This window comes from Taeniopygia guttata, chromosome Z, assembly GCF_048771995.1.
Source record: "Taeniopygia guttata chromosome Z, bTaeGut7.mat, whole genome shotgun sequence".
NCBI classification, from domain to species: Eukaryota; Metazoa; Chordata; class Aves; order Passeriformes; family Estrildidae; genus Taeniopygia; species Taeniopygia guttata.
In genome coordinates this window covers 11,100,783-11,128,535 of record NC_133063.1, presented here as the reverse complement: position 1 = coordinate 11,128,535, position 27,753 = coordinate 11,100,783, and the positions used below count along the sequence as shown (strand labels likewise).

The 27,753-nt window shown below is 37.6% G+C and overlaps 1 protein-coding gene across 2 annotated transcripts in view; it reads right to left on the bottom strand.

Annotated features, from left to right (window-relative positions):
- ROR2 (receptor tyrosine kinase like orphan receptor 2) overlaps positions 1–27,753 on the bottom strand; it is a 142,114-nt gene that overhangs the window by 4,984 nt on the left and 109,377 nt on the right. For both annotated transcript variants that reach the window (XM_030257960.4, XM_072921865.1), the window contains exons 4-8: positions 27,185–27,215; positions 7,458–7,585; positions 3,798–4,112; positions 1,903–2,148; positions 90–292 (exon numbers count right to left, since the gene is read on the bottom strand). In XM_030257960.4, the coding sequence (XP_030113820.4) occupies positions 90–292; positions 1,903–2,148; positions 3,798–4,112; positions 7,458–7,585; positions 27,185–27,215 (923 nt within the window). The remainder of the gene's footprint in view (positions 1–89; positions 293–1,902; positions 2,149–3,797; positions 4,113–7,457; positions 7,586–27,184; positions 27,216–27,753) is intronic.

The window sequence follows — 27,753 nt, the reverse complement described above, 5'->3', positions numbered from 1 at the left end:
TGGCTCGATTTGAGCACAGACAACCTGAGTTGCTGAAAATCATGGCACTTTGAAAATACGTGGGCCTAAGCAAATTGTGTAAGAAATACCTGTTTGTGTTGATTAATGAGTGGCATTTCCATATCTTGGCTGGGAGATGCCATCAGCTGGCGGCGCTGTGGTGTAGCAGCAGATGCCTTCTGCTTGTTTCTGCACATGCAGACCAGGAAGAAAAGGCAGGCTATCACCAGAGGGATGGCTATGCTGGGAACAAGGATGTAGAGGATTCCCATTTTGCTGTTGTCACGGGGACCTGTCAAGTACAGAAGTGCTTACAGTAAGTATTTTTAAGCTTTTTGATAGTAACACAAATTATTATTAACACTATATTTTAAATCAAAAGTAAACTATACCCTGAAAACAGAAGTCACATTACCCTCTCCCCTTTCTTCATTATTTTCCATTATATATTTCAAAAATGCTTGAATAGACATAGCAGTTGACTGTATGAAGATAAATTAGGAGTCCCACATTTAATGTGTGGGCTGTAACAGTATGTGATTAATTTTACTTTATTTTTGAGACTTCCAGAACACAGACCAGGGCATCATTGCATTATCTTGTTCAGGGTATAAAAAACAAGTGAGCAGTCTCTATCACAATATATAAACCAGTGAACTCAATGTGACCCAGCACAAAAACGCAGTCTGACCCACTCTCACAGATTCAGCCATTTCATCAAAACTTGGCCCATTCTTTACCTCTACCAGTGCTACTTCTGCTCAGAATAAAATAAGTTGCCCTTCTCATTGGTAGAGACATAATTTGTTCTGTACTTAATAGAATTGCAGAGCTTTTATGTTAGAGTGAGAAAGACATGAAAGAGCCATCAATACACTTAGGTCTGGAACCTTCCTAAAATACTTTTTCACTTAATACTTAGAGACTTTAGGAAAGCCTAGTGATGTCAAAAATGTTCGCAGGAACTGCCTGGGATGTTTTCTGTAACCTGTGGTTTTGCTATTTGTGGCAACTGCTTTCACCACAACCACATGCCAGTGTTATCTTTACCCTATGGTACATGCAATGTAGAAATTTATTATAAATGTCAAATCATGTTACTGCAAAAAAGTGAAGAAACTAAAAAAAATTTATATTAGCTCTGAGAAGTTTCAGAGATCCATGTAATCCACTTTTATGGCTTCCATGACATATCTGTATCTTGCTGCAGGAAACATGCCTTTCTTCCTAATGAAGCACATTTTTAACTGTCATATCCAAAGACACTTTCATATCCAAACACCAGCACCAATGTGTGAGGTCTACTATGTGTGTATACCAATACAGGGACAATGAGCAGAACAGTACTAATCTGTGAGAGCTGTACTTTTCATTTTTGCAAACAGTTGTGCTGTACAGAGCCACTAGAAGCTAGTGTAGGACTTTTCTGATATGATGATCTCCTTTATGCACTTCAAACTGCTCTGTTTCTGCACTTAAAACTTTTTTTTCCGACCAGACATGGTGCTATATCTCCCTCTATAGGATTTGAAAATCCTTGCTGCCTGCAAGATGTCATACAGAGCAAGAGAATGTACCCTTGAGCAGCATAAGCAAACCAAACACATACTGGTGATCTGCATGTGCAATCTGTCATTTGACAAGTCAAAATACAAGCTGCAGCATCATCATTAATTATTACCTCAGACTAAGCCTCCAGTATGATATAAAATAGTGCCAGAATATCTTACAAATTGTTCTCCAGAAAACATTAAACAATTACAACACAAAACAAAGTTGCTGCAAGTTAAACATTTAAAAGTATAGCCCTCCTAAATGAATTATACTTGTAATAACCAGGAATATTCAAAATTACACAGGATTCAGAACAGGGGTAGGAGAAAAAAGAAAGAGAATACATACTACAAGAAGGTATGTCACACAGTTCCATGCGTACGTTTTTATTCTTTGTAAAACACCAGGGACCATCCATTTGACCTCCAGGATTTCGACAATATGCATGTCCTCCACCTAGCTCTGGAAACTGTGTGCTTGTCAGATCATGGTTGTGGGGACTCTGTGAGTCCCAGAGTTGGCAAGTGTGGCCTGACTTGGTAACACTGATGGTCCCTCTGTAGTCAGTTCCAGAGCCATTGTAGCACTGATGATCTAAAACACAGGGTTTGGGAAAATGTTAGAAAAATCAAAATAATCAAGGGACACCAAGACCAAAACAGCTGAAGTCTACAGAATGTGTATGCAAATAAGTATTTAAATTTAGGTACCTTGAGATTTAATGAAAGCTGTTCACTTTGAAATTTCAGTTCTGTGTAGATCTATATTTTAGACCCAGTTATTTCTGGATTATGTCCTGGAATGTCTCAGGTCTATGTTACACACATAAGTACTCTCAATTCTGAATTCAAATGGAGACTAAGAAGCATGTATGGACCTTTAGATGCAGAACATGATATGTTAATTAGAGATATGAGTTTCCCTTCAGAAGAAGTCCCCCAATGTCAAAAAGGAAAACTTTTACTTCTTATAATCTTCCAATTTTCTTCATACTGCTCACTTGCTATAGAAATCAGTGCTGTATTTTCTAAAGTCTCATGCCTCTTTTTCCTTATTTTTGTCTTTAGAAAGAAAGGATTCAGGATCATTTTCATATCTGCTGGACCCCCATCTTCATTCTTTGTTTTGCTGCTATGCTCTCTTCATACTTTTTTAGTGCTTGTCTTCTATATGCATCATCTGAGCTGAATCATGCATTTTTGAGACATTAGCTTCTCCATTTTTCTGTTCTCCCCTCTCCAGCCCTCAGGAATCCAGCTCTCTCAAATCCCACAAATATTCAAGTTGCAGCTGTTCCATCAGCGGCAGCACCACTGGCTTTGAGAATGATGGACAACTTCCACCAGACGTTTTATTGATTTTGTTCTCATGCCTTTTGCTTGATATCTCTTTCCTGTCTGATTTGTCTCTGTCATTGTATTCTTAGTTACTTCTGTTTCTCAACTACACTACATTATTTGCATAAAAGCACAGAACTAGTCCTTTATGTCCACCATTACACCATGGCTCCTGCTCCTAACTGTGGATTCAGACAATGGATAGCCAGAATAATCTTATCATACATTGTACTTTAAACATCTTTGGTGTCTTTGAGTTTTCTTACTGAAAAATGTTGTGATTAAGCCCTATGAAATGGGGTAGTCAGAAAGGCCATCTACATAGAATTAGTGATAACTGAACAGCCCTTCTACTTTTGGATGCAAATATAAATTCATGGAAGCAAGATCAATGTTTTCACCCATCCTGTGTGGGTAAAGAAAGATAATTGCACCCCATGTTCAATTTACAGGATTAATATTCCTGTGGGTTTCCATATAGAAAGAATGAACAATAGGTGGTTTGTTTCCTGACAGATTTTCCAGTGAAGCTTCAACTACATGAAGTTTATCAATAGGTAAACAAAACTCTTAAATAGTTGTATGGGGAGGCTCACCCAAAAAGGCAAGGACTGAGCCACAGGTGGAGGCAACACCAAATCTGCATCAAATCAGCCAGGTGAACACAAAGTTTTATAGCCCAGGGTGGTTGATATTCTGCCATACCAGCAGCATCCTCTAGGCTTCCTTGCTATCCTAACCCTACCTTACCACAATGCAAGATTATAGCCAGTATTAACAAGATAAAAATAACTAGTTCAGCAGTTTCTTTACAAAAAGAATAGCTGATAAAGTATTGTCTCTCAGACTCAATCTGAGGAAGCAACAAGCAGTACTTTTTCCCAGTGATGAAACACACAGACTTACATCGGCTCAGTCTCTCCACGGGGATCCCAATTCTTATGCAGTTGGCGGCTTCCAAGGTGTCCGGTCGCGGGAGGTCCTCACACTTTGGCAGCTGTAGCTGCATCAAGATGAGGGGGTTTGACCTGGCAATGTTGTACTCCTGCCTACAGAGATCATTCTCCAGAACTTCACATTCATCCCGGCACAGCTCCCGTGGCTTAGGGGTCCGAGAGCGTTCATCACACAGGGGAAACACGAAGTGGCAGAAGGAAGGTATAGCGAACTGCGAGCACTGGTCGGACAAATGTGTCGAAGTGCCAATCATGGTAAACGCAGCTGCAGAGGAACAAAAATACAGGTAAGTATTGATTCATAGCATGAGAAAGAACTTAATTTTCATGTCATTCACTTTTAACATCTTTATTCTTTCCCTGAGGGTCTGAAAACCTACTGTGCAATGGGTAAATGAGGTAATTTCTGCTGTGAAGGAGAGCTGACAAATGCAGGAAGAAAATACAGCATCTCACTGTCTCTCTGACATCTGCACAGAGCTTGTAGGCCTCAGTTCCTAGAAATTAACCCACATGATGATCATTGCTCAGACTACAGGCCATTGGCTAATTTTAACTTGAAAGGATCAAGGGCAACGGCAAGATACACCTGCCAGGATATGTATTTCCAAAGTTCCTAATTACATAAAATCTGAACAAGCATTCTTCCTAACTTCTTCTTCCTCTAGACATTTTAATAAATAAATAAGTGTTTTTCAAGTCTTGTCAGGCAAAAAGAAGTGTATCCTTGAAATTTGGGAAGACATGGCTTTTAATGGACATGAGAAGCCTAACAGGCAGCAGCTTTGTGGAAAATGAATGTAATCAGTCTCAGCATACTGATCACATTAAGATGAATGTCATAATGAGTTAGGAATGTAATTCTCCCCTTTGGATCTCAGCACCTACACACTAACATTTAGCTCAAAATTTTCTTGCACATTGCAAAAGAAAGACAAATGTGCGTGTGCATCATGTGCTGAATCAACCTTTAAATGTAGGAACATTCACTCCCCCAGTAAAGCATCATTTTATGAGTGAGAGTTGCTAGACTGCATGTTCCACCAACTCACACTGTAAAAAGAGAGAGAATGTCATCCAGCAGTCTATTTACAACCTATAAATAAATTATTTCTCTCTTGTCCAGCTCTCTCCTTTCAATCATCTATTTCCTGCAGACACATGATACCACAGAGTCTCTTCCTGAACAACAAACATGCAACAAGCAGCTGCAAATTTAGCCTTTTAGACTGTTTACACCTTTGCTTATTTTAATTCAGAAATATTAATGCAGGAATATAACCATTTATCAGTCATATTAGGAACACTGCATGCAAGCAGACCATCAGGCCTCAAAGAATAGTTGTAACATGCTTGTTGCAAAGACTAAAATGGAAAAATAAAACTGAAGGACTGAAGTAGTCACTGTCAGTTGTTTGAAACTCCAGACTAAATTTTGTGAAGGCATTGCATTACAGAATTTAGATCATAATGAAAGAAGAGTGCACAATTTACAATTATATCTTTAATTTGATGGAAGTTGCAAAAGCCAGCAGTACTGTGTGGTAGCATCTAAGGGGTTTATATTTTATTTATTAAACAGATGTTAAACAGCACAGCAGAGACCTTGCTAGGTCAGTCACCAGGTCTGCGCACTATTCATTGCTGGCCTTCCAGTCCTCCAAGACACATCTAAAGTTTTTTCCAGAAATGTAATTATTTTTTTAACCAAAGGTTGTTATTCTCATGCAATCACATGTCCAGGACCAAAAAGCACAAGGGGCCATGGAGACAAAGAATATGTATTTCTCAGAAGAGTACAGCAGGGAAATGAAACTCCATAATGAAAATTCCCCACAGATGTAACCTGGCTAAATGCTCCTGGAGTTGGACAGTAGGTGTCCTCACTTCCCATGCACATTGGAATACACCATCAAAATTTTCAGTTAGGAGGTATGGGCAAAATTAGCAGCAAAATCTCAGCAGCGAGTATTCAGCACCTATTCAATTTTTTCAACTATTTCCTTTACCTAACAAGTAACTGCAATTTCAAAAGTACCCTCTCATATGGGTACAGAACACCCAGTCTTACAATACTTGCTTTACATATTATATGTCTTACAAGAACCAGTAATGCTATGAAATCCTCAGAGTCCTTTTGCATAAGATGTTTGGTATGACCTTCAAAAGCATATAGTTTGAAAATGTTGTATTATTAACAGACTGTCATAACTGTCTAGCTAGGCACTGGGCAGCTCTATATGGTGGTTCTCAATGTCTTCCTGAAAGAGAACATTTCCATCAGGAATTCTCCTCACCTGCAGAACAGAGAGTTCAACACACTAGCTTTGGAAATCTTACCAATAATTGGTAACAATAGGAAACCAGCAGCCAGGTCATCAGTACCCATGTTCCATATCTCAGAAACAAGTACAATTCAATCAATTAACATTTTCTGAATAATATCACAAATGTTTTTGTTTTTTTGGTTTGGGTTTGGGTTTTGAAGATAACATTATGAACCTAATTCACAGAATTAGAGATTTAATCATTTCAGATAGTCAAACATTTTCCATATTGGTGAAAAATAGCCAAACAGGACAGAGATTATGTAGCTGGCAAAAAAAGTAAAAAAGTATCAATATGTATTAATTAATAACATAATTACAACAGAGTACAGGAGAAGGGCTGGAGGAGAACATGTTGTAATAGTGTAAGTAAAGGTCAGCACCTGGATTTTGCCAGTCCCAGAATCTGGTCACCATTTCAAGAACAGGAAAAAAAATGGACTTGGATTTCTGACTTAACAATGAGTCTTTAGCGTAATGTCTTTAAGGAGTTAGAGCTGACAAGTTAAACTCTTCTTGACAATTAGTTATACTGAAGTTGGAGAGTTCATTAGCAAGCTGTATTGGCCAGATGCAAATCAGATCCTGCTGGGACTGACTTAACTTGCTATACATTATGACAAAGAGTTTGCTCTATTCCATAGGTCGATTTTGCTTGCTCTACTTCGTGTACATCAGAGTCATAGCTGCTAATATCAGCTAGCTGATATCCAGTGAAGAAAACTTGTTGAAGTACAGCCCATTAAAAGTCATTAAGGTTTTGGATGCATGTTTGCAACTCCGTACAAAAGCTATGTTCAGAGACAGATGAAACATAGGCAGAGCACAGGAAGGTCAATTCTGTTTTATATAAATCAATGTGCCAGAATTAAATGCAAAAAGCAAAGAAGCCCAAGGGAAAGGCCACCCTATGCTTTTTCAAGAAAATAAAAGATCAGAACTTTTTCAGTACATCACAAATCCATTTAAAAACTCAAAATCTTTTTGAATCCATCATGCAAAAAGCTCCAGTATAAACTAGAAGCTGTTAAAAATTCAGTACTCTGATACTTTACTTAAGGACGTGGAAGACGTTTTACATATTACCCCAGATACTCATCTTCCTTGCTCCATGTTTTACTAGCTGCTCTAGTGGGAAAAAGGCTCACCCCCTCAAAACCTTAATATAAAGATGTCTTTGTCATTGGCTGACAAAACTAGAAGGATGATAGCACTGTTTTTATCTGAATTGGATACTTTTATGAATGTTTCTTTCTCCCTACTAAAGAGATATGTAAGCTTACCAGTAATTCGGTTTTCAATTTCCCCTTGCATCTGGAAGGAGTCCACATAAATGGTTCTGTTTCCAATGATTCGTGCACACGCAATTCCCCTATATGGTTGACAGAACCCATCTTCATGGTAATCTTCTCTGCAAAAGACATGTTAGGATTTCATATGCAGATGTCTCTCTGCTGCCAATGGATTTTTACAAAACATATTCTTACAAAAGCGGGAAAAGTCAAAATACTGTAAACCTGAAATTGTCCCATTCCCAAGGTGCAGCTTTTTCCTCCAATTCTCTCTTACCTTGGAAGTCTTAATGAAGGACCCTATATAGCTCATTACAGAAAGAAGAAAACAAAACTCAACATTAATTTTAAAATAATAAACTAAATGGAATTTGACAGATGAATCTCTTAAAAAGCCTTTAGTCTGAAACAGCAACATAGATCTAGTTACATGTCCCCATGCATTTTTGGCATCCAGCCATACCCCATAAAATTAGTCAGTTTGCTCTCTTCTCCCACTTCTCTCTCCTGCTCTTTATTTCCTGTAGTGGATAGCAGAAGAGGTCTTGCCAAACTTGAATTAAAACATGGAATAAGAATAATCAAGGCTATAACCTCTTTTCCTCTTCTCGCTAGTGAAAGTCAGTGCCAAATTTCTCTTTCAACATATATTTCAATACAGTTTTCAATTCAATGAAGCTTTGGGCCTTTCACTCCCTTACAAAAACATAAATATTTCAGCACCAAAGCCCTAGCCTAAAGGCTCAGTGTTGAACCCTTCATCCCCAAAGCCCCTGTAAATAATACAGAGCCAATCTGCAGATCATAACTTCAGAGCACTGAAAAGGGACTTCAGAGTGAGAGCACTCTCAGAGTAAATCTCTAGTATGCCATGTGTTTCCTCCAGCATGACATTGCCTCTGTGCTAGGATTCACTAACCTGATAGATTCACACCATGACATATACTGCATGATGGACCAAAAATAGGTTAAAAAAAAAAAAATCTGAAACAAATGTGTCTCTAGAGTGGGGCATCTAAAAACTTAATTAGCTTTTGTAACTAAATAGTTCAAAAGTCTGAGATACCTCTCCAATACCAGCAACATTTCAAGTATTACTTCAATGCTCCTCTGTACTTTGTACTTTATTATCTTTGGATATTAATACCTGTTTTGGTCATGCATGTTCCCCATTCCCTTACAAATATCTCCATTCTTTTTTCGGATACTACATGAGCAGGACAAAACTGTCAGTGACTACATGTAAAATTTTGTAACTTTATCTTCGAGAAATCAGCATGAAACCCTCTGTCTGACGACAGCCAGCCAGCATTGCCTGTGCCTACTGCAGCTCCTCACACTGATAACTTACTCTCTCTTAGGAAACATCTCATTTCTCCTCTGCTGTGTCTCCCTGATAAACCTCACCTCTTCAGGGGAATGTTACCAGTATTTCTTAATCTTTGTTGTGGAAAGGAGTGCAGGACTGTCTATACAGGTAGCCAAAAGGTGGAACCAGCAATCACCACTTGAGCTGTGTCTCTTTTTTTGCCTCCCAAAAAAACGACGACTTAACAGGACTCTTGAGAAGTCATGGATGTAAAGCATATAATGCAGTTGTTATCCAGATATGGCCTTTATTTCCTATCACACTATTATTGTTAAATATTCATAAAGAAACATTTTGTCTACAAACTCTGAAACAAGTTCTACTTCCTCAAAGACATGTAAGTTTTTGATTAGGGTAGACTAAGTAAAGGAGGAGTCACAGGATCAACTACTCCCTACAGTGACATTCTTTCATTTTTACAACAAAACCTCTAATTTTGAAACAATTGCATCATTCCTGAAGGGACAAAAGTATCAAAGCATTTTGTCTGTGCCTGTTTTATGATCCTTGACCACCTCAGTAGGAAGTCAGCAATTCCCAAAAGGAGCAGAATGAATATGAAACCTCTATTTGACCTCTTTCTAAAGAATAAATTCATACCCCTATCCTGCAGAACAAAGTCTGCAATGTATCTTACCGAAACTGTATCTCACACTTCAGGTCTCAGTTCAGGGTTCTCTTGCCAGAACCAAAAATGGGGAAAAAAGCGCACTCCAAACAGCATGGGCTTGGTGACAAAAGCAGTGTGATCTCTTACTTAGCTCTGTTTATTTATTTCTGTCAAGAACTTTTAAACACAGCTTAGATACTATAAATACACACATATGCTCCCCTCTCCCATGTTATAGTCAACTGCTGATTATACTAAACTAGATATGACCATTACCGTGGACACAAGCAAAAGTAAACAGTAACCTGATGTCAGTTAACTCTGACAGAAGCACGGCTGTTATTCTATATTCATCTTTGTCAGGCCAGGAAACTCAGTGAATGCTGTTTGACTAGTAGTAGTATTGAGAGAACAAAATAACATTAGTCTTCTTAGGAAAAAAACTGATTTCAGCTGCCAAAGTGGCAGCAGTAAGAGTCTCCTGATAGATTACTCTGTCCTTGTACCCTTGGGACATGGCAAAAAATCTGCAACAAAAAGCAACCTGGCTAGAGTCTGATAAAACAACATAGGAGTCATATAATGCTCAGGTCAAACAGGAGCCCTTGGAACCATGTGTGGCTTTGAATCATGCTCCAAACTATATGCCAGGAATTTACTTGCTGATCACAGCAATAATTAAAAGCTGCTGAAAATAGACAGAAATACTGACTCCTTAATTTCCTGCTGCTTGAGCTACAATGTCTGCTCTGATCAAGAACTCTGGTGAAAGAGAAATCTGACTCCACAAAAGGAACCTGGAAGAGTTCAATTTATTCCACTTGCAGAAATACTACAAGCTGTCCACTACAGGTACTTTTTTACCTTTGTTCTTTAGTTTACACAGGTTTCAAGACAACATCAACTTTTTTTCTTCAGTGATTTTCTTCCACTTTTATAGTATTAAATATTTTTTTACAAAATAGAGTCAGGCACATCTAAGTGTTGGTCTTTTTTGCACCTTTGCCAGAAGTCTGAATCAAAGACAGTGCACCTGGAAGTTGGATTTTCTCAGCACCCAAATAGAATAGAGGTAAGGTATTCTCTTACTGAGTGAACTCTCCTCCCAAATACTCGTCATATGTTTGACCAGAGTTTGGAGTTAAAAATAAAATTGTAGAAAAATATGACAAAACAGACCTTCTATTCTTGAAACCCCAACTTCCACAGCTCAGGCTCAGTGTTATCAGTTTTCCAGATGCACAAGGTGATCTTCTGCCAGATCAATTCAGTAAAGAACTAGGCTTTCTAATCAAAAGCAAAAGTAAAAGAATCTACTACTTCAGTCACACATAAATAAAACCAAATTATTGATACTATTTTAATGTACAACATGGAATTTGTATGAGGCCTGGAAACATCTTGACAAACCAAGCACTGATAAGCATTTACAAGTTCCTTATCACACAAGCACTGCAACACCTCATAAAATACAGCCTGTCTTCAGGTTTGTGGGCAGAAGTCCACATGAAATGGAGCATTAACCAAGCAATCAGTGTAGAAGAAGGATGCAGATTCAGTCATACAGCGCTACTCCACCCACTGTTAGAAATCATAACTTCCAGGGTCTGGGTCTATAAAGGAATAACTGGAAGAACCAGGTGCCTCTGAAGAATAAAACCTAGCATGATCAATAGAAAACTCTCTAGATGGAGATCATGCAACTCTTCCGTAAGATAGCTATCTGCTCTAGAAATACATAGAGAGATTTCTAGATGTCCTGGAAAAAAACAGTGGGCATCACTACCCACCGTTCTCACTAAGCATTACCTTAATTTCACATGTGACACAGAAAGGACACCAAACAAAATACTACAGAAGAAAACACACTGGCAACAAAGAAGGTTTTCTTCATGGAAAATTTGAAATGAGGTAAGGATAGGTCTGGGTACAATACACTATGTGCTATCTATGTAACACCACCTATTGTTTGCAACTGTCACAGCTGAACAGACTGGAGGGCATATGAAACAAAAAAGTAAAAAAAAAGGCAGCCATGGAAACTCTCTTTAGTACTAAAATCACCTTCTGAATCACCTGAATTTGATGAGTGTTTTCAGTATGTATTTAGTGCCCCTGAAAGCACACTAAATGCAGACCCTGTGGTTTTCCTTGGAAATAGAAAAAACACATGAAGCTCTATTTTTAGCAAGGATTCACAAAGAGAATTATGAAAGTGGAAATGAGAGGTACCAGATATTAATTTGCTAATGAGACACCTTTATTCTGATTGTATACCACAAGTTTTACTTACAAAGACAGCAGAAACTTTTAAGTTAAAACTATTTTCCTGAAAATAGAAGAGACAAAACGCTATGCACCAGCCATAGAAAGAAACTCAGAAGTTCTCGAGAAAACACAGAAAGAGTAAGCTTTTCAATTTAATACATTGAAAAAAGCAATATTATTTAAAACCACACTGCCAACCTACCCTAGCATTTATATGGACAGACATATTCTCAGCCTACACTTTACCAAAGTAAATAACATAATCCAGTTCATAGATTATAATAGGATATTCCAAAGGTTAGCTTTCAAAAAGTAGTATAAACTTTGTTACAGAAGTATCCCACAAGCAAACTAAATGCAATTAAAATTTCCTATAAATATTCCCACAACAATTAAACCTGAAGCTTTGACCCTCTTGCAGGTTGTCCAGGGATTAAGCAGCTTTTAATCAAGAACTGTTAAATACTAAGACCTCCCACTAATATTCCATTACAAACAGAATGTTAGAGCAAGGACAGATGCACAGAAAACCACAGACTGTGATAGATGAAGGAAAAGACAGATTATATATGTCAGCGTATTTGCTACTCTTAGAGAAATACAACATTTGGTACACAGTTGCTCATCTTGTCAGGATATCTCAGGATTTCTGATAGTTACAACTTTATAACTAATGTCAGAAGCTGTGTAAGGCGAATGATCATGATGGACAGCAAGATCAGAGGAAAAAGGATAGACATCATATTTCAGATTATGAGTTTATTTAACCAAGTGTGTGGCTACTTCATAAATATAAATCACAGAAATTACATGACCTGCAATACTAAAAAGAATAAAGGAATAAAAGGTCTATGTTTAATGAAAGACAGGCAAACCTCTCTGACTGAGAAGGGTATTATAAAGGGCTGCAGTAAAAAAAAATAAGGTATTTCTGGGTTTTTAACATATATTTTATAAAGATATACATTTATATATATATATATGTCTATATATATACACAGATACACACTCTTTCATATATATATATATATATGTATGTATGTATGTATTTTTTTTCATGGTTTGTTTACACTGAATCTCAAAATCAGGATCTCTTATAATGTTGAACTACAGTCTTCGTAATTTGTTACCTTTACTCTTGATGTGCCTTGATGTGCATCATATCATAGTGCTGGGAAGCAAAACCTATTCCCAAGAGGATCACTTTTCAATTGTTAAAATCATTTTACATCCCCAAATGTTCCCTCCCCCAACAGACCTCAGATGAGATTTCAGAGAAAAGAAACATACTACCCTCATATGCCATATCACATCTATAAGATTTGCCTCCTTTCAAAAACATAATGAATATATATTAATGTTACCATAGAAAAATACTTTGCAGCTTCTGGCCAGGTTTGTATATTTGTCTTCGAGAAAATATTAAATATAGCACTCAATTTCTTGTTTCACTGTGAAGAAATATTTTTCAAGAAATGCTGTCTTTTAAAGTAATGGTTACAAAATGCTTTAAAATTGCTTGTTCTCATAGGCCTTCCATTGACACAGATCATCAATGGAAGATTTACTACTGCGATTCAAGGCAACAGAATTGGGGTGTAAACATTTGATGGAGAAAAATAACATAATTTTTTAGAAAGTATGGTTTGAACCATTACTATCCATCGAAGGGCTAGGCTAACGCCAGGTGCTTCTGACATCACGCATAACACAGGGCAGAAATTCAGTAACACACACAAATAGGTATTTGGTTTTAATGTAATTTCAAAAACACAGGTGTACAGGAAAACCTCAAAAAAAACCCCGAACCCACAAACCGTAAAACACCCAAAACTCCACACATGTACATTTGTGCCCTTCCTGCTGAAGCCAAGAAACTAATGGGTGGCAGGGACAACTTCACAGCTGCTCTGGGCCCTTGCCTGAATGGAGGTTACCCTGCACCCATACCACAGGAGAAGAGCACAGGCTTCCTGTCCTACCTGCATCCATTCTCTGAACAAACAGCTTCATCCTCTGACCAAAGGTTTCTGCAAATAACCCACCTTTCCGGCACTTAAAATCATTGTTTACACATCTTCACCTGCGTCTAAAGATCAGTGCTCCTGGGACATCAGGAAATCCATACTGATGTACTTAACTCCTCAAAGAGAGACTTAGAATACTAAATACTTAGAATACAGTAAAACTTCTCCTTTGCACTAAAGGAATGTAAGAAATACTATCAGAAAAGAAGGAGAGCCTAGTGTTAAAAATAAAAAAAATAACAGGCAGGGGAATTTGTATTAATAATAGTCATAGCTCAGTTGAAGTTAATGGGCCTATGACAATTTACATTCACAATGGATTTGGCCCGTGACTTCTGCTACCAGGTGCTTATCAAGTGTAACAACAGACTCAAAAAGAAAGAGTCCCTTTACACTTAGCACACAACACAGACAGATATTTTCTTCTTTTTTATCTGAAAAGTAATACATCACAGAATCCCTTAAAGAATTTACTGAAAGTTCCAATTACTGAACAGAACAATTGTGTTGCATTTGATTTGGATATTTATCTGCTAGTTACTAAAAAATGTAGTGTGAACTGAAACTCCATATCCAATGTCTAAGACCAGTAAAAAAATAACAGGTGATCTTTATTCTACTGGTTCTATTATATTATGGATTTTTTCATATTAATCATGTGACCTAATATAGCATTTTAAGCCAGTTTATAGATAAAGCAACTAATTGAAATGTCATCAGTAAAAACACAGCTACAAATGGAACTACTGTTTGTGACAAACTAAAGAGAAAACATTTGTCAAAGAGCAATTTGTAAACTTTAAAACAACCTTATATGTAGGCCACTGAAAATATTGCCAAAATGGATTATGAAATCAGTATTTTTAAATACAAAACTCAGGTTCCAAAGTCTGTCTAAAACATAGTCCAAATAATGTTTTAGACATCTATTTTAATGTTACTGTGGAAGGAGGAGTCTTTTGCTGCTAAATATTTAAAAATCATTTAAAGACAAGAAAGGGACAGAACATTAATAAGGTTTAATCACAGGCCTTCACTGACTCATGACCCAAATTGTTCTCCTCAGTAGGCATGCCTTAAGTGGGTGTCAGCACTCTTAGCTGACCGGTGTCCTCGATAAAAGACCCTAAAATCAATTATTAAAGTGGATAACACCAAAGGAAAATGGTGTTACCTTCCTTTCTTTCACACACTCGTCCACTATTTTTCCTTTAACATGAAAAACAGCCCTCACAGGCAAACAAGTACAAAAGAAAGAAACACATTAAACAGTGGCAGGTTGCTCATTAGATAACTCTGCATGCTGCTAAGGTTTTTTGGTATCATAGCAGGTATTTGTTATTGCTTTGCATCTTTAGAAAAGTTTTCAGTGTACCAAAAAATGTTGTAGTTCCCAAGTACAGCACATACAGAAGCATAGACATAGGTGTCAGGGTTGCTTTTACTACAATAACCTGACTAAAACAGTCAAGGAAACAAAACTAAACAAGGACGTCAATGTTCTGAATTTCTGTTAGAAATAGAGGATCGTCCCTAGCTGTATAACCAGCCACAATCCTCTTGATTAACACATGTAACTTCAAACAGATGATCTAATGTTCTGCCAACAACATTCTAACTTTTGCCTACAAACTCTCTCTTTCAGTTCACTGAAAGGACATTTTTGTAAATTCTCCCTCTGCTTTCAGAGGTGTTAGCACGTTGGGATGAAATCTTGAAATCACAGGAGTCAGCTGGCAATCCAGGGAAGGCTGAAGATCTGTTTTGCTGAGTGTGAGGTACTTTTAACAGAAACATTTCTGTTACAACCATGGTTAGTGAAAATTTGAAAAGAAAAACCTTCAGAAAACTAATTTCAGCACATGGGAACACAAACCTGGCCATGCAGCATTCCACCTTCTCACTCACCAAAGAAGCCATTATGAGCCTTCATCCCCACCCCTTTCTTTCAAGGCATGTTATCCCCCTCAATGTGTTATGACTGTCTAATAAATTGTCTTTCTCTGACATCTCCAAGGAAAGTGAGCAGGGCCAACAGACCCTCTCTGAAGTGCCTCTAACAAGCAGCTCTCTCTTCCCTCAGAGAGGGACAGAGGAAAGCAAAATTTTTAGCTGTTATCCATCCTCATCCTGCCATGCCACCCTGAGTGAGCGAGTACACATAGGTAAATGCACTGACAGAACTATATATATGCCAGGAAGACAGGTAGGAAGTAGAAAGTTGAGAGAAGAGACTGTGCAAGCATGGCTGAAAATGGCAAGTCATAAAAATCCAAAGAGGAGGGAAGGTCAAAAGAAGGACAAAGGAATAATTTAAAACAAAAAAAAAATTAAATCCTATGGAAATGTCTTAAAAGCTTTTCATTTTGGTTGTTTTTTTTCCTTTTTCTTTTCAATTTTGAAGGATGGGGAATATAAGCTTTCTACAAAGTGCTTCCTGCCTTTTAATAGGAGGTTAAAAAGTTAAAACATTTTTGCAAAAAGAAAAAATGTCAAAAGTCATTATTATTTCTTTTCAGCATTAAAAATGTTTTGAATGTCCATGCCATTAAAAATGCGATAATTTCTGGAAGAATATGAGCAAAATGAAAAAGTGAAAACAACTGTACTGTCATAATTTTTATTCTTCTTTCTTCTTTTTTTTTTATTTTTAAACAGAACAAAGTTCTATCTCAGTTACCACAGAGATTATACATCTGATAGCAGAGAACTTTGTAAAACAGCTAGAAATGATCACAGCATCATCTATAATTGGCTATATAATTATATGTAGAAGTGTGCATCTTCAAAGTCTTTTGAAGAACACTTTCATTCAAACTACAGAAACATCAAATATTTAAGAACATATAATACTGAAGTGTCAGTTTTCCAGTCTTAAGGAAAAATTAACATATTCTATCTACTTGAAAAAGTTGACATTTTTAAAATTATGTCTTTAAAAACATCTGAGTGACAATATGAAATATTTATTAGTTTCTCTTCTACTTTTTAGGGATGCAACATGAAATAATTCCAGGCAATGTTGCTGAAAGTTACAGTTTGTGAATACTTCCTAATATTACAAACAATTATCATAACTTCTCTTTGATAGGACTTATTTGAGATTAAATTTTCCACATCCCAAAATTAATTTTTGCATTTTTATTTTTGGTTACTTTTAGGGAAATTGTTAGATGTTTCAATAAAGTAAATTAAAACCCCAAACACAACTACTACTTGTAGAAGGAGGAGTCACTTGGTTGTGATGCTGTCACATTCTTTTGCTATTGAGCAGAGTCAGGGCAGGAACACACACCATGGCTACCTCCAGGGGAGCACACATCTCCCTAAAACCTAGAGCAAAACCTAATAGTTTTTGTGTCTCGTCATTTCTGTCTGAGAACGGATGAGTAAGGATGTGTCTCCTCTTCTGGGCTGGTCTGTACTGGAGACAGCAGTCTATTATTAGTGTTATCCACTTTTCATCTGACTCCAGTGGCTGAGGTCTGGCTAGCACGGCTAAGGAATCCAGAATTAATCAAATAATTTTGGTGCATCGTCATAATTTCACATAATAGGTTTGTTGGTTTTTTCCAAATCAGGAAAATTAGCTTTTTCTCCACAGGAAATCCTATGACAGTTTCACACACGGCCTCTAGAGTTCTCAAAAATTAAAAATAAAGACACATGTCTGCTTCAGCCACTGGAAGAGAGTAGAAATGAACAAATGTTGGTTATGCAGCTTGCCTTTTCTGGAGCTGGAGTAAAATGCTTGGAGGCTGGGGTGCTCATCCAGCCTTGATGGAATCCCAAAGGTATCTTCCCCCTTACATTTCTTCCTTTGGACTTGAAATTACTTACTGAATGCTTATCAGACTGTATTTCAAAGACTCCTCTCCTCTTTTTCTTTTTTTTTTCTGTGTATGAACAATTTATCCTGTCACTTTTTTCCATTTAAATCTTTCTGCATTATAATAGCGGATACTGGCTGCATTGTTCCACAGGCAAAATAGCTCATATTCTAAAGTCAGAATTAATTTATTTTCAGATGCCACACACATAATGCTTGATACCCTGTGAGTAGCAATTGTGCCAACACCACAGCTCTGTAAATTAATGTAATCGGGTTTAACATTAATAAACTGTTCCCAAATCAAAACATGTGGCAAACTCAATTAGGAGAAGAAATGCTTCCCCAAGTTTAGTATTTCAGCATTTAGTTCTTAATGCTTAAAAATTGAGATCCTGTATGTACTGATATACCTGTCAGTCTGAACCACAGAATATATAAAGGTACAATGACCACTCACAGCATATTCTTGATGGAGTGTTGAATCCTGAAACTACTGGTTTTGTGTTACATTTTCACTTTTCTCTCTACTCCTCAACCCTGTTAAAAAAATATTCAGCTAAACTCTGTTACACATTGAGGTTGTCTTTTCTAAATTAATTTCCAAGTACAGTGTGAAAATGCTACTTTGCAGCTATCTACAAATGAGTATCATCACAGCAGCTCCAACCTGAAAAGTGACTTGACTACAGCTTCAGCTCTGTAACATGGCACACCTACAAGCATGCCTTAGCTCTAAGATTCAAATTCCTGCATAATTTAGCAGATATTTGAGCTGAGAGTATGTCTTTATGTAATGTAGCATTTTAAGGCTGGATTCAATGAACGTAAGAGTCTTTTCCTACTTAAATGATTCCATGGCTGGGAAGCAGCTCTGCAAAAGGGATATGTGGTGCTGGTTGGCAGCAGCTCAGGCTGAGCCAGCAGCGTGTGCCCGGGCAGCCAGGAGGGCAAACCCCATCCTGGGGTGCATCAGACACAGCAGCACCAGCTGGGATTGGGATCATCCTGCTGGATTCAGCCCTAGTGCAGCCTCACCCTGAGTCCTGTGTGCAGCGCTGGGCCCCACAGTCTGAGAAGGGTGGGAAGATCTTGGAATGGTCCAGAGCAGGAGATCAGAGCTGGTGGAAGGGCTGGAAGCAATGTACCATGAAGAGTGGCTGAGGATTTTGGATTTGGCTGCTTTTGGAGAGAAGGAGGCTGACGGGTGACCTCACTGCTCTCTATGGCTTCTTGAGAAGGGGAGGAGGGAGAAGTGCTGGCCTCTTCTCCCTGGATTTCAGCTACAGTACACGTGAGAATGGTTCAAAGCAGCATCAGGGAAGGTTCTGAATTGACATTAGGAAACACTTCCTTACCAAGAGGCTGGTCATACTTAAACAAGCTCCCTAAGAAGGTGGTCAATGCCCCGTGCCTGTCAGTGGCTTAAAAGGAGGCATTTGAACAATGGTCTTAATAATGGGCTTTGACTTTTGTGAATGGAGTGATCAGGAAGCTGGAATAAATGATCATTTTAGGTCCCTGCCAAGTAGAGCTACTGTATTTTATTGTGCTGTATTGCACTGTATTATATTTTATTGTATTGTATTTTATTCTATTATTTTCTATTCTGTGTGTTTATTCCTCTAATAGTTAAAATTAAAATTCTTGAGGAGTATAAGAAACTGATGATGACACATGCTTCTTGGAGCCCTACTTTTAGAGTAGTAATACCTCAAATTCTTCAGACTTTAGACTTAACAAAGCAATACCAATTTAAAAGAATGGATTTCCTTACTTAATTTTATTTTGTCTGCTCAAAAACAATTCACTCCATCACTGTTAGTGCTATTCAATTTTGAATAGAATTGTTCAAATATCATTGGTTTGTACCATCTGTTTGACTTTTTCTCAAGTACACTAGATTATCTGCATCTAGTTTTTTTGGCTCTTTCAAACTGAAATAGAGACTATAATAATACAAAAGTAGGGAAAATCTGACCATAAAGCCATAAAAATTGAAAGGATGATTTATGGTATGGTGTTCCAGCATTATCTCATTTTGTTAAATTACCTACTTTTCATTAGAATAGTGTTCCTTTATCTTTGTGACTAACTACAACATTCACCCTTTCCTTGTATGCACTTAGAGGCTATTCAGCATCCTAAGGAGCTCTAATTAAACTCAATGTGGCATCAAATGCCAACAGGAAGTCTCAGGGACATATAACTGTCCTTTTGTAAGACATACAATAAATACTTTGAAAGCCATTTAAGCTACTGAACAAATGGGAGTAGGGGAGGGAGAGAGGGAAGAAGTAAAATCTGAACACGCTAAAGATTGCTGGTTATATCAAGGATGTCCAACAGCTGCAGTAGCTACTTGCCAAAAGCCCAAGGGCCATTACTACTTTGAATATCAATTTACATATATCCTTAAAGGGAATAGCAAGTGTCTAACTTTGCTTGCAACTTCTTTGGTAGTTTAATACAAACTGTTTCTCTGAGCTGGTAAAGCCTAAGCACCTGCTGCTGATCTGGAATTTGCTGGAAGAGGGTGTGTTGGGGTCACACATTTACAAAGAGCTATAAACTGGCCCTTTGCCATGTATTGCACAGCTTATAAGACATACCTTATAGCTCACCTGATATGACAGCCTAGGCTTTTTTGGCTACCAAAAACCTATCCACTCCTCTGCAGAGTAGGAAGCAGGTACACAGAATTCTCACCCACAGAAAACATCAACTCCCTTAAATATTCATATACAAGCTTAAGGTCTAAATTTTGAAAAAAGAACCCTTAGGAAAGTGTTTTTGTTGTTTGGTGTACTGCATGCTTGTAGCCCTACATATAATGAATCACATTCAGCGCAATGCTTGAGCCAACCCATTTATAAGTATCTTGACAGTACTGCTAATTACAAGTGGGTAAGTGATTCTGACATTTAACCCTAAGTTAGCTTAAATGCAAGTAGTGTAAGTAAATACTACTTCTTCCTAAGATGTTAGAAACTTTGCCCAAATAGAGGTCAAGTCCTGTGGGTTTGCTTTTTTGTCTTTGACACCAGTCACTCCCAGTAAAACAGTGCATCTGCATTACCCTTTAATTCACACAAGGACATTTGATTTATACAATAGCAAAAAAAAAAAAAAAAAGGCAAAACTGTCATGAAGATTTATTTTTAATCACCTGTGCATATGCTTATCCTCCTTTGTTTTTTGGAGGCTTCTGAACAACATGGGTCAGTGAGCATAACAGATTCAAGCAAACTATTCTCATTTTTTCTGCCTACATATTCTCTGTAAACGCCTTTTTTCAGTTCTTCCCTTCCTCTATCAGAAAGGAGAAAACCCTACCACTATCAGTTTCTCCAGATAACAAGTCACAGGAACACAGACTCTTGTATCTACTCCAAGATGGTATGTATATTAAATACACATCTGGCTTTTAAAATTCATCAACTTTGTAAGCATATTGAATTTCTACTTCTACCACTAAATAATATAAATGCATTAGATTGTTCATCATTTATTTACTTGTGATTAGAAAGCATTTAAGAGAAAGATTCAAGCTGAAGAAGAAATGTCATGTGGGAAGAAGCTGTGATTTTGTGTGGTGCACAGCAGCCCAAAACAGTATTTCCACTGCTCTTTAACTCTGCCTTGAATTACACATGTTCTGGGATTTACAAAGAGGGGCGGGAAAAGTATTTTTTGAAATGCATTGAGTAACATTAAGATAAAAAAAATCAGGTTTTATTACAAGATAGACTGTCAGCTTCCTCTGAGTACACCTTACATCTCCAGGCAGATCAGAGTATAAATTTTAGTTACATGTTAATTTGTGATGCCATAAAATTCTGAGCCTTTCTAGGCCCAGAAGAGCTTTTCTAGAGGAAAAACGGAAAAATTGCACTCTAAAACAGATAAGAGAGGAAAAATTTAGTGTAACCTTGGTTTTAGTGCTGTTCTTCCTCCAAATTTCCTGTCTTGACCTGAAGGACTGTCAAAGGACATTTAAAATGATGAAGCCAAAAGTAGATCTGAGATTGTGGAACAAAATCCCCTGAAAGGAGCCCCAAACCCACAGGAGGGTGAAATACAGCCTCCCCCTCAGCCTTGAGAGAAAAAAAGGAAACTGACACACACAGGGCCTAGGAGGGAATTGCAGCATGTTTCAGCCAGATCCCCAAATTGGATTGTCAGGGAGTCAGGAAATCTGCCAAGACAAACACATGCTGTTTAATGTAGACCAGCCCAAGATAATCTCTGCCTCAGTTCCTAACTCATAAAACAGGATAACATTCCACGCTTTATGGGGAGAAGAACGTACCCAAAACACTTTGAAATAATCTGATCCCATAGCAGAGGAAGGCAAAAAATTCCCAAGATCCACCATGTCCATTTGATGTACAAAACATGGAGAGACAAAGGTTAAACAACTTGCTGCAATCACACACAGAGACAGGACTACAGTCAGAAATTAAATCCAGACTTCTGAAATTACAGTCCCATGTTTTAATCACAAAATTTTTTTCCTTGATTAAAACAGGAAATGAAAACACAAGTATGAGCTTATTCTGTAACTTTAACATATTACCACAAGCATCTTAAAAAAACACACATAGTTCAAATATGGTTGTCTCAGCCACATTAATATTTTGATGAAACAAAAACCATGCATGTCATTCTGGAGGAAGCACATCATCAAACACCTGGTCCTTATGGGCCTGAATAAACACCCTAACTTCTCAGTTGAAATAACCTTGTATTGTTTTAAAAAGAACATCTGTTTATATGAATTTTAAGATACTCTTGTATAATTTCCAAGATTAACAGTGTTATCTGTGGCTAAACTACATTGAGACCAAAGAAATTTGCCACACCACCTAAGGAAAGAAAGAAGATACAAGAGGTGCTGCTATTTGACTGTAAGGGAAGCATTTTTTCATCTTAGTGTGATGTTAGATACCTTTGGTTTGCCAAAGAGATTTTACAAACCTATTTGCCAAAATTATTTTCCCCCTCAGCTACTGTCTTTTACCTGGAAGACTCCATCCAGGGGCAGGGAAGTGGCCTGCAGGTGAAGTGCTTTGATGATCCACTGCTTTCTACCTTCTTTCCTAAGTCTTTATTTTCTCTTTTCTATCTTGTAATCACATGAAGATTCATCACATGGTGAAAATGAGTTTGTTCCCATCATAAAGATATACAGTGCCCCCTATATCATGCAGAAATTTCCCTTTGAGGTCACAGAAAAGGTGTGTTTTGGGATTTGCGGACCATGGAGAATAATTGTTCAGGAACCCAACCTCCTTAATGGAGTTTCAACACATCCATGTTACTGGTTTTAGACATTCTGTTTTACACTGTTTGAAAGAACTGTTTTTTTCTTAACTACAATTACTTCATCAATTTTCTTCAATGGACTGAATCTTTAAAAAATTACTGTTGTCCCAAACTACTTGAAAATCAGGCATAAGAACATTAAAATTTATTCTGAATAATTAATACCTCAAAAGTTCCTCCACCACATAATGATTGTTTCTATATAGTGGTGGTGTTTCTTCTCACCTATTTCTCCTAAGCATTCAGCATGCAGGCATCAAAGGCTGCAAATACACAACTGATCTTAGTCACAGTTAAATAAAAGAGGGACTTTTCAAAGTTTCTTGAAAAACCCAGTTCTTCTGCACAGGGCTCAGCTCCTGAAATCCTAAGCAGATTTCAGAAAGGTCATACAGGGAAAAGTGCAGCAGTGACACCAGAGATGTTTCCCATACACTTGGCAAGGGCTGAGCTTAGGAGCATTTCTTTCTGCCTGCATCCTGTGTGCCTTCCTCACTTTGCAGAGGCCTCACCTGATTTCCCAGAAGCCCTTAAGAGCCAACAAACAGAATATTCAAATATTAGATATCTTCCATCCCAAGCTCCCTTTGAGATGGCACTACTATAGTGAAACTGCTTCAAAACAGGAATTTTCCCAATGGGTAAAATTTAATCTAACAATTCAATTCAAAAGAAAAATATATTAGACTAGAGAATATGCAGTCTTTTAAAATAATGTTGTCTTCTAAGAACAACACCTCTAGAAGGAAAGACAACTGTTTCTGCCCTGTTTCTGCTATTAGACTCCAACATATTAATGCCCATTGCTTTGTTTTAAATCATGGTAAAAAAAAACATTCTCCAGTATTTGGTAAACATTTATTTTATAGTCATACATTTGTATTTTCTGAACAGGTAGGATGTCTCTCTTTTGAGAGGCAAAACTAAAAATACTAATGATGCAAAAAGTAAAGCATGCTGCAATGAGAGAAAGGATTGCTAAAGGGTAGTACCTAGTAAAACAATCATTTAGTAGCACAGTCCTCTGGACAGCAAAGGCTAATCAGAAACTTATTTTTTTCATTATGTTTTGATTTGATTTCCATTGTAAATTATTCTGGATTATCTATTACTATTTTTGATAATTTTAATACTTTTGATAAATAGGACAGATTGTAATTCTCCATTTCTACCGAAAAATCCCTAGAAGTTTTTAGACATGTGGATCTTGATGGAAAATAAAGATGTCTCCAAACTATCAGCAGCAATTTAAGACTGCATGTATCTGGTTGAAAGTTTTTACATCTAAATTTCTATGAAAATGCCTCAACTTCATTACCTGAAGGTCAAGATGCTAGCAAGTCTAATGGCATAACACAAATTTTCTCTCTGGCAATCTTTAATTGCAAATTAATTCTAGGAATCCACTGTATGAACTGCATAAAAATACCTTGTTAGATGGTATCTACATAAGTAATGTTTCTTACCCCTTAACATTCGATAGGTATAATCTTAAACCAAGTTACAATGGTTTTATGTTTCAGGTTTCCACTGAAGCATGTCTTTTTTGAAGAACTAATACCACAGCAATAGCTCTTGCGTGGCTCAGTGTGAGGCTGCCCTGTGCAGACAGTGAATGGAAAGAGTAGTTTGTTCTGTGAGATCTCCTTTCAAGCAGTTAGGCGCTCCTTTGCCTTTTCCACCCTTCCTCTTTTCTGTCTTACAAAATGACCTGCATGATTTTATGCAAAATACTCAATTTTTTAAAAATCATGGTCAGTTTCACTGAAAATAAAATAATTCTACTACCAAAACACGGCATTTTATTTGAAGGGCTGATTAAAAAAAGAAAATTGAAACAGAATTAAGAATGCAATGAGGCAAAGATCTCTAATCCCTGAAAGCTCCTGGGCCTCATATGATAAGACCCTCATGACTTCTTACTAGACCTTTGACCTGACCTCGTTTTTCTTAAGTTTCAGGTTTCTCCATAATCTAGTGGATATTAAAAAGAAAATAATTTACCAGCAGTGTACTCTTCACTTCACCTTTTAATGGCAGGTCCAGAACAATGATGGCACACTACTGCTTTCAATACCAATGGTACAAGGCCCATTGTGAAGTGTCATAAGCTGAATGAAAGGATTTTTAATTTTTCTTTTCCTAGTTATTTCTTTATTGTAACTTAGTGTTCCAAACCAGCAAAGGTTGCATAGCAAATCATTAAAAACGCAGGAAAATCCAGTATGAAGGATGTCTTAGGAACCCTAATTTACTTCCACTTGAGGAAGTCATGAAGTCACTGTATCAGGGAAATGTTCTATTTATATTGGTATTTGTGAAATATAAACAAGTTCAATCTCAGTACAGGAGAAGCACTTGGAAAATACTAAGGAAGCCAAAAGAAATAAAATTAATTACTTTTTCTATAACAGAAATGAATCAATGCAAATCTTGTTTCCCAGGCTTATTGGTATGACATAGGCCAGAAAAGAAAGGCCAAGGAGAATGTACCCCAGGATAAGCAAGGACGAGAAACTGGTGGTGACTGACAGGGAGAAAGATGAGTTATTCAATGACTTCTTTGCCTCAGTCTTCACTGGCAGTCATCTTTTGCACTAAAGTCCTCGATCCTTTGTGTGGGTATGGGGGAGTGAAGTCCCTACCACTAAATGCAGAGCAGGTTTGGGATCACTTGATGAAGCTGAATAGCCCCAAGTTTATGGGGCCTAATGAAATACATTCCAAAGTCCCGAGGGAATTGGCTGATGTTGTTGCCAAAACAATCTCATCGTATTTGGAAAGCCAAGACAGTCCGGCAAAGTCCCTGGTGACTGGAAAAAAGGAAACATCACTTCCCTTTTTAAAAAGAGGAGAAAGGAAGATGTGAGGAATATCCCTGTGTGCCTGGAAAAGTCATGAAGCAGATCCTTTTAAAAGTTATCCCACGGCATATAAAAGACAACAAGGTGACCCAAGGCAGCCAGCACAGCTTTACTCAGGGCAAATTGTACCTACCTCATCAAGCTCTACAAGATAAGTGACAAATGCTGCACCAGGGTTGGGAAAATCCCAGCCATGAACACAGACTAGGAGATCATGTCATTGAGAACAGCCCTTTGAAGAAGGACTCAGGGGTTCTTGTGATGAAAAGCTGGACATGAACCAAGAATGTGAGCTCTCAGCCCAGAAGGACAATTGTATCCCAGGCTGCATCCAAAGCAGTGTATCCGTCAGGGTGAGGGAGGGGATTCTACCACTCTATCTGGTCCTCATGAGACCCCATCTAGGTCTCCTAGGTCCAGCTTTGTGGCCCTCAACACAAGAAAGATGCAGATCTCTTAGAGTGGGTCCAGAGGAGGCCATGAAAATGATCAGAGAGCTGGAACGCCTCTCTGTGAAGCCAGGCTGAGAGAGCTGGAGTTGATAATCCTGGAAAAAGAGAAGGCTTTGGGATAATCTCACTGCAGCCTTAAAAGGTTCTCATAAAAAGGAAGGAAAGGGATTTTTATACTGGGAGATAGTACAGGACTAGGGGCAATGACTTTAAACTGGAAAAGAGCAGGTTTAGGTAAGATGTTAGAAAGAAATTCTTTACTCAAGGGGAAGTGAAGAGCTGGAACAGGTTGCTCTGAGAAGCTGTGGATACTTCAGCCCTGGAAGTGTTCAAGGCCAGACTGGACGGGACTTGGAATAACCTGATAAAGTGGAAGGTATCCCTGCCCATGACAGAAGGGTTGGAACTGGGTGATTTTAATGTCCCTTTCAATTCAGACCATTCTATGATTCTCTTTTCATCCTTATAATGGATCAGCAAGTGAACCCAGGTGTCTTGTGAAAATCACCAAACCACCACTCAAGTCAAAATCACACTAACAAACAGAGGTTTTTCCTAGCTACTCAACGAAAGGATTCTAGTCTTGTTTTACCTGGCTCCTCAAGTTATAATAATATAACATGGGTAAATTTGCAACCACAGCAAGCTAAGCAATTTACCCATTTATTTTTCACCACTCTTCTAGCCCATACTTGCCCTGTAAACAATTACTGTTCCAACATAACTTCGTGGTAATTTGCTTGTTCAAAACATGAAATAAGTGAGCAGAAGTTGCTCAAGAATAGTCAATCAAATCAAAACCCATTGTAACTTCTGTCTAAAAAAGTTGCACCCATTCTGAGAGTTTTTGGTCTAGATAATTTTAGCAAGAATACTGTGGTTGCAGACAACATTTATTGAGTTTATGAACTAAATTCTGACAAAACAAAAGTCATCAGAGCACATTAAGAAATTTTCCAAAGAATACTTACTGAAGATTGTGATTTGGGCTGTTTGTTGGACCTGCAAACATAAACCAAACAAGTATTGCTGACGAGTTTAGCTCAAGGACAACATCATAAAAAAAGTCAATAGCAATCTAAAGGAAATTGTCTCTTTAAGGAAGGTTTATCTCAGGATCCAAACAAAACCTCTGCATTCCTGAACATAATTATATGTTGCTATTTTCAAACCCACAAATAAAAATCACATGAATCTACTGTCTGATCCAGCAGCAATTTGAATGGACTTCATTTTTTTTTCATAAAATATTTTCCTCCATAAAGACACAGGTAGTTGGGCAAGGTGTTATTTTAACCTTTTCCTAAGATTCAACTGTGCCTTACTATCAGAATTTAGGATGCAACAAGGGGATGATCTACTTTTGTCACAGCAGGAGCAAGGGTCAATAATCAGCACTTCAATACAATCACTACAAACTGAACTGTGGAATCCATTATTTACAAAATTAGTTAAAAATTTAGAGAAATGCATCTAGAATTTTTTCTTCCATTACTCCAAAGGCAAGCTAAATAAAAGGCTGGCTTCCAGATCGGACTAC